This window comes from Nannospalax galili, unplaced genomic scaffold (assembly GCF_000622305.1).
Source record: "Nannospalax galili isolate Female #2095 unplaced genomic scaffold, S.galili_v1.0 scaffold103, whole genome shotgun sequence".
Taxonomy (NCBI): Eukaryota; Metazoa; Chordata; class Mammalia; order Rodentia; family Spalacidae; genus Nannospalax; species Nannospalax galili.
The window spans coordinates 2213336-2221526 of record NW_008352136.1 but is presented as its reverse complement, the minus strand read 5'-3'; the positions used below and the strand labels follow the sequence as shown (position 1 = coordinate 2221526).

The following is an 8191-nucleotide window of genomic DNA, read 5'->3' as shown; positions in this document are numbered from 1 at the left end:
CCCTCCCTCCATTCTTTTCTCTTTCCAGAAAGTTTGTGAAGTCTTAGTTCTTTCAGTGTTTGGTAGTTCTTGCACCAGGGCAACCATCTGGACCAGGAATCACTTTGTTCTCATTCATGGTACAGCCAGGGGCCACAGCCCACGCCTCAGGTCAGGCTCTGTGGAACTTTCCTCTAGGGCTGGGACATGTTTGCCATGAAGGTCTTCTGCACATGTCCTGATTCAGTCCGTGGAGTTAGAGGTGAGGTTGGCCCTTCCCCTGCAGCAGGAGACTGTCTCCACACTGTACCCACGGTACCCTCTGTACCCCAACCATACTGAACCCCATTGTACTTCTCTGTATTCCAATGTGCTCCTACTGCACCCTCTACAGTCCACTGTACTTTCCGTACCCACTGGACCACACTGTTCCCCATAGTACACTCTGTTTCCCACAGTACACCCTCTGTGCTCCAGCCTGGGGACAGGGAGGACACCCCACACTCACCATCATCCAGGATGACCAGCAGCGGGGCCAGCAGGTCACACATGCCCTGGACGTAGCCAATCTCAATGTGCTGCCAGATGTAGCTGCAGGAGACAGGGCACAGTGAGGGTGACACAGGTGCCTCCCCACAGAGCCTCCCCAAAGTCTCCCACACTGCCTGCCTACAACCCTCCACAGCCTCCACAGCCTCCCACACAGCTTGCCTACACCCCGCCACAGCCTCCCACACAGCCTGCCTACAACCCCCCACAGCCTCCCACACAGCCTACCTACAACCCCCCCACAGCCTCCCACACAGCCTACCTACAACCCCCCCACAGCCTCCCATCAGCTTCCCACACAATCCCCCCACAGCCTCCCACACAGCTTGCCTACACCCCCACAGCCTCCCATACAGCCTGCCTACACCCCCACAGCCTCCCACACCGCCCACCTACAACCCCACAGCCTCCCACACAGCCTGCCTACAACCCCCCACAGCCTCCCACACAGCCTACCTACAACCCCCCCACAGCCTCCCATCAGCTTCCCACACAATCCCCCCACAGCCTCCCACACAGCCTGCCTACACCCCCACAGCCTCCCATACAGCCTGCCTACACCCCCACGGCCTCCCACACAGCCTGCCTACACCCCCACAGCCTCCCATACAGCCTGCCTACACCCCCCCACAGCCTCCCCTCAGTCTCCCACACTGCCTACAACCCCCCCCCACAGCCTCCCCAGCCTCCCACACTGCCTGCCTACCAACTGTCTCAAGTTTGTGCTGCCTTGCCTTCCCTGCTGTGATGGACTTAAGTAAACTAGAACTGTGACCTAAAATAAGCAAACGCTTTCTCTCCTAAGTTGCTTTTTGTCTGGGTATTTTGTCACAGCTACAGAAAGGAAACTGGAACAGAAATATACCCAACAATTAACATTGGATGTGGTGTATGTGCCCACAGGAGGTGTTACTTGAGTGCATATGACCTTAAACTCTATGTTAAATGGTTTCTTTAGTATTTCCTGACTTTGACAGATTCTCTGGAAATTCACCACATCAGTGGCGTTTCTCCCTATGCCTGTGACTAGGTTAAGGCCAATCCACTCCTCCTTCTCCTCTGGCACATTTTCCTTTAATATAACATTTACCTTATCATAGCTTAAAACATTAAAGGTTTGGGGCTGGAGAGATGGTTCAGCAGTTAAGAACACTGGTTGTTCTTGCAGAAGACCCGGGTTCAAATCCCAGCACCCACATGGCAGCTAACAACTATCCATAACTCCAGTTCCAGGGGATCCAACAGCCTCTTCTGTCCTCTGCAGGCATTGCACGACACAGGTGCACTTACCTACATGCAGGCAATACGTGCATAGACATAAAATAAAAATAATAAAATATTTACAAAAAACATTAAAGGTTCATTGTATCACAAAATACATAATGCATCCATGCAGTTTTTTATATTACATATAATCAATTAGATGTTCTATTAAATGCTCTATATAAGGTGTGTAATTGTATGCAGTCATCACTTTTGGGCAAGTGACACTGAGGGTTAAACAAGGAGGAAGTTTCTCTTTATATCTTACAAACCTATAATTTCCTTACTGGATTTGATTTTTGATATATGCGAAGATTTTCACATTTTTTAGAAATGCCAATGGCAGGGCTGGAGAGAGGTCTCAGTGGTTAAGAGCCTAGCTACTCTCACAGAGGACCTGGGTTTGGTTCCCAGCACCCACATGGCAGCTAACAAACGCCTATAACTCCAGTTCCAGGGAACCCAACACCTTCTTCTGACCTCCACCGGTATTGCATCGGTGCACTCACGTACATGCAGGCAATATGTTCATACAAATAAACTATAAATAATAAGTAAAATATTTTTTAAAAAAGAAATGCCAATGGCCTGGCCTGGTGGCGCAAGCCTGCAATCCCAGACACTCAAGAGGCTGAGGCAGGAAGATAGGAAAGTTCAGGGCCTGCCTGGGCAACTCAGTGAGGCCTTGTCTAAAATTAAACAAACTAAAAGTTGAAAATGGGAATGAAATGCAGCTCAGTGGTAGGGCCTTTGCCTCGCCTGCTCAAGGTTCAATCCTCAGCACTGTGAAAAAAATAAGTAGAAAAAAACACCAACAATAGTTTTAATAAGTATTAGTAAGTACCCTTAGGTCTGGCAGATCTCAGAACAGGTGGCACATGACTGTAGGTTTCTGCCTGGCCACCACCCAGCTGGGGCTCCTGAGGGACATGGCTACCCCGAGTCTCCATGTCCTCAGACCTGATCTGCTGAGGGGTTAGCACTTGCTTCACTGGGCTGTTTGAGGACTAAGGGGGCTGAGGATGGCACAGGGCTCAGGACTGGACCTGGGATGCAGCCAGTGCTCAATAATGGTTTTGTATCATTCTGAATCTATGATTTGTCAATGTGGGCTAACGTGAAACCCAGGTGGGGGAGTGGTGTCAGCTGCTGAGGCTAAAACAAGCTACAGCTGGACCCCTGAAGCCCCTTCCTTCTCCATGGCACCCACATCACCACACCCCATGCCCCATCTTTCCATCCATCCCTACCATCAACCCATCCTCCTTCCCCCAAATCTCCCCATCCCCATCCTCTCCCTGCATCACACTGTCCTCCTGTCTCCAATCTCCTCATCCCTCTCATCTACCCCCATCACCCTGTCCCCCTGCCTTCAATCTCCTCATACCCATCCTCATCCTCTCCCCCATCACCCTGCTCCCTCCCCAATCTCCTCATCCCTTTTCCCCACCCCTTCCATCACCCCCAACCCCAGCCTACCTGCACATGATGTTGCGCAGCTTCTCCAGGTTGGCGGGCGTGAAGTACCAGTAGTTGCGGTCACACCTCTGCACGTCCTTCTCGATGCGGTGCAGGTTCACTGTGTACAGGTCTAGCAGCTCAGGCTGGAGGTGCACAGAAGCGGGAGGAAACTTACCCCCAGACTTCCTACTGGGGTACAGCTCCCACAGTCCTGCTCCTGACCCTGTAGATGCATCCCCACCCGGGTGCTTTGCTTGGTTGGTTTCCCTGTACGTTTTCTGGAAAAGCTACTTTTACTCTGCATGATGAAAAAAATATTCCTTCAAGACAGGGTCTCATGCATGATGTAGCCCAGGCTGGCTTCAAATTCATGATCCTCCTGCTTCAACCTCCTGAGTGCTGAAATTACAGGCATGTGGCACCACACCTGGCTATGAAAATTCTTTGTATTCCTTTCTAGTTAAACAATTCCACAAGCTACATGAAAGTATTCTCTCCATTTTCTAGAAGAAAACATTGAGACTCAGGGATTCAGCTATAGCCAGAAGTGTTGTCGCCTCACTGGAAACTAGACAGAATCTGATAGTATTGGCTGAAGTCTCATCCTGCCTCTTACTGGACCTGGTGCCTTGGCCTGTGCCTGATGAAAATGGGACCTAAGGGGCAAAAACTAACCCAGAGAAGTGGGAGAAAATCAGACTTGGCTTTTGCCTTTGATGGGAGCTGCTGAGCTGAGCCAGGAAACTTTCAGCTTAGGTCTGTTGTGTCCCCTGCCAAAGCCTAATAAAAACGCTTTCCTAAGCTAGGGAGGACCCCCACCCCCCCAACCCCGAAAGCCACATGCTCTATGGGGAAAAAGAAGGAAGCAAACCTCTGATGTTCTGGGCTTTGAACCTAGCTGCCTGTCTGCACTTTAAACGGAGTGAAGGGAAGTGGCCACACGTTAGGTTATGACCCAGATTCTCACAGTGAGATGGCCTGACAGAGCAGAGCATTTAATTGGCTCAGCTTTGTGATGCTGAGGTACCAGGATGAAGCAGGAGAAATCCCTCTTTGAGGAATCCATCTTCCACATAGGCTACACATAGTGTAATGGATAAAATCCCATGAAAAACTACTTCATGCTCAAACAGTATAAAACAGTCAGAAAAAGGATGGGTAGAATCCAGCCCATGAGGACTGCTGTTATGGAAAGAATCAGAGATAGGTGGGGATGGCTGTCAGTGAAATGCTTGTCATACAAGCGTGGGGACCTAAGTTTGGTTCCCTGGCACTGAATAAAAAGCTGGGTGCAGTGGTGTGCTTCTGTAACTCCAGTGCTGAGAAGGTGGTATGGAGACAGGTGGATCCCTGGAGCCCACTGGCCAGCCAACCTAGCCACTAGTGAACCCCAAGTTCAGCGAGAGACCTGCCTCAAAAAATAAGGTAGACAGCCAAAAAGAGGAAGACACCCACTGTGACCCACTGTGGACCTCTCGCTACACACACACACACACACACACACACACACACACACACACACACGCACATTGCACATACATGCATACACATACAAATACATGCACACAAAGAAGTATCAGAGAGAGAAAGTAAAATATATCTACTTCATATATTTGAAGAAATAAGCCAGGCTGGGTGAAGCAAGTTTGTGATCCCAGCACTCAGGAGGATAAGACAGGAGGACAGCTGTCAGTTTGAACTTAGTCTGAGTTACTGAGTTCAAGGCCAGCCTAGGCTACATAGTCAGATCCTGTCTATAAAATGAAACAAAACAACAACAAAACACACACACATGAGATTAAAAGATAGGAGCAAGAGTTTTTATTGCCTTTAAAAAAATCCAGTTCATAACTTCGTATCATGATTGGAAATAAGAAATATTAAAAATATATATAGACACATAAAAGTGAAAGTGAAACACTTTGTGGCACTGAAGATGAAACTCAGGACCTAGCGCAGTCAAAGCAAGTGCCCTACTGCCTACTCATACTCCCAGCTCCACAATTAGATACTGTTGATGAGAGAATTAGTGAGTTGAAGACATGTGATAGATTTATCTATCCAGGACTCACAGAAAGATGAAGAAGTGATTCAGAGAAAGAGGGATATGTGAGATCTGTCCAACAAAGATTTGATCAGAGGTACAGGTGGGACAGAGAAAATGCTCAAGTAGCAACAGGGACATAAGAAATATGTGAGAATTTTCCAGACTAAGGACACCAATTTGCAGAAACATAAAGCCCAACAAACAACTGCCTGGGAAATACAAAAAGAAATCTGGGGGCTTTAGAGATGGCTTAGCAGTTAAGAGCACTGACTACTTTTGCAGAGGACCTGGGTTCAATCCTCAGCACCCACATGGTAGCTAACAACCATCCATAACTCCAGTTCCAGGGAAATCTGACACCCCCTCCTCTGACCTCCACAGGCATTTCATGACACAGCTGCACTTACATGCAGGCAATAAACTAGTATACATAAAATAAAAATAATACATAAAATATTTTTTTAAAAATTTATATCCAAACACAGAGTGACTACGCCATCTCTACAGTACCCCAACTTCTTCTTTTTTTGAGACGGGGTCTCTCATTGTCCTGGCCTTAAGGATGAGGCTAGATGGCTGGTCAGGGAGCCCCATCAATCTACCTATCTTGGCTTCCCCAGGATTCAGATTATAAAAAAGGGCCATCACATCTGCCTTTCTTTTTTCTCTGTGTGTATGTATGTGTTTCTGGGGATTGAACACAGGGCCTTGTGCATGCTAGGCAATCACTCTGTCATTGAGCCATTCCCCCCTTAACCCCAGCTTACTTTTTAAAAAAATGTGTTCTTGATATGAAACTCAAGGCCTTCAGATTATAGGAATAGAGGAAGGAGAAGAATTTTAGGTTAATGGTGTTGACCAGATCTTAAACACGATTATAAAAGAGAATTTCCCGAAATTAAGGAAAGACATCCCCATACAAATACAGGAAGAACATAGAACACCAAATAGGATCAGAAAAGAAGCTCCCCGTGACATATCATAGTAAAAACATTAAATGTACAGAACAAAGGAGAATATGGAAAGCAGCAAAAGAAAAATAACAAGTCACATACAAAGGAAAGCCCATCAGAATACAGCTGACTTATCAATGCAAACTGTCGGGACTGCCTGAGTGCAGCCACACCCTGGGCCTATGAGTTCCAGAGCACTTCTGCAGCCTGACCTAGAGTCGGCCCACCTGTCCGGTCACTTTCGATTCTCGTCAAGATGGCGCCCGGCACAGGTCAAGGGGGAGGGATGGGGAAACTCATCGCCGACATAGGATTGGCTCCACCTGGCCCTGCCTCATTCCTGGTGTACAGAGGGAGTGGCCCCTCAGCCCATAGGTCCGCGACACCAGAAGCAACTGTCACTCACGCCTCAAACTTCCCTCCATGAGACTTTGCCTTTAAATACCTGTGCCTGCTGCAATAAAGCGTGTTCCTGCACTGACTCGGCACCGGCTCTATGTGTTCCTTTTGAGCCTCACCATCCCGCTCAGCCCCTAGGGGAAAAACGGATTATCCACTGGCTCTGAGGATCTCTCTTTTCCCTCCCTGCGTGTTGGAACCCGACAGCAAACCATGAAAGCCAGAAGAGCCTGGACCAAGGTATTTCCAGTTCTACATGACAATAGATGCCAGTCCAGAATACTATACCCAGCAAAAATGTCTATTATAGTTGAGGGGGAAAGAAAAATCTTCCATGACATAAATAGCCTGAAAGAATACATGTCCACAAAACCAGCCCTTCAAAGAATACTTGAAGCAACACAGATAGCAGAGAGAGAAACACCTATAACCTAGGGTCAATGAAAGGAAATAAAGATATAATCTAGGAAATACAAAATTAGAGAACACAAACAGCAATCAAAATGACGGCAACCAATATACACCTTCCAATAATAACCTTAAATATCAATGGACTGAACTCCCCAGTCAGAAGACACAGGCTAAGTGAATGGATTAAGAAACAAAATCCATCTCTTTGCTGTCTGCAAGAAACCCATCTCACCTTCTAGGACAGGCACTACCTTAAGGTAAAAGGATGGAAAAGAATATTGCAAGCAAATAGCACTAAGAAACAAGCAGAGGTTGCAATTCTAATATCTGACAAAATCGACTTCAAAGTAAAACTAATCAGAAGAGATAAGGAGGGTCACTTCATTCTGATCAAAGGAACAGTTAACCAAGAAGGTAGTCCAATCCTTAACACATATACACCAAATTCTGGTACACCCAAATTCATAAAAACAATACTACATTTACACGACTTTAAGACACACATTAACCCCAACTCAGTAATAGGGAACTTCAATACCCCACTTTCTCCATTAGACAGGTCAACTGGACAAAGAATAAAGAGAGAGAGATCTGAATTAAATGATACCATACATCAAATGGACCTAACAGATGTCTTTCGTATATTCTATCCAAGCACCAAAGAATACACTTTCTACTCAGCGCCTCATGGAACTTTTTCAAAAATTGACCACGTACTGGGCCACAAAACAAACCTCAACAAAAATATTGAAATAATTCCATACATTCTATTGGACCACAAAGCAATAAAGCTCAAAATCAACACTGGACTTAGCCCTAGTCACTAGACGAACTCATGGCGATTGAACAACACTCTCCTAAACGATGAGTGGGTCAAAGGAGAAATTAAGAAAGAAATAAAAGAATTCCTAGAATTCAACGAAAAGGACAATAAACACAACACAACCTCTGGGACACATTAAAAGCAGTCCTAAGAGGGAAGTTTATAGCTCTAAGTGCCTACATTTAAAAATTAGAAAGAGCCCAAATAAATGACCTAACATTGCAAGTCAAGGCACTGGAAAGGCAAGAAAAATCCCAAACCCAGCAGAAGAGAAGAAATAACAAAAATCAGAGCAGAAATTAATGA

The 8191-nt window shown here is 46.4% G+C and overlaps 1 protein-coding gene across 1 annotated transcript in view; it reads right to left on the bottom strand.

The window, feature by feature from the left end:
* Sgsm1 (small G protein signaling modulator 1) overlaps positions 1-8191 on the bottom strand; it is a 121239-nt gene that overhangs the window by 18620 nt on the left and 94428 nt on the right. The window contains exons 20-21 of the mRNA XM_008849000.1: positions 3271-3395; positions 488-570 (exon numbers count right to left, since the gene is read on the bottom strand). Of these exons, the coding sequence (XP_008847222.1) occupies positions 488-570; positions 3271-3395 (208 nt within the window). The remainder of the gene's footprint in view (positions 1-487; positions 571-3270; positions 3396-8191) is intronic.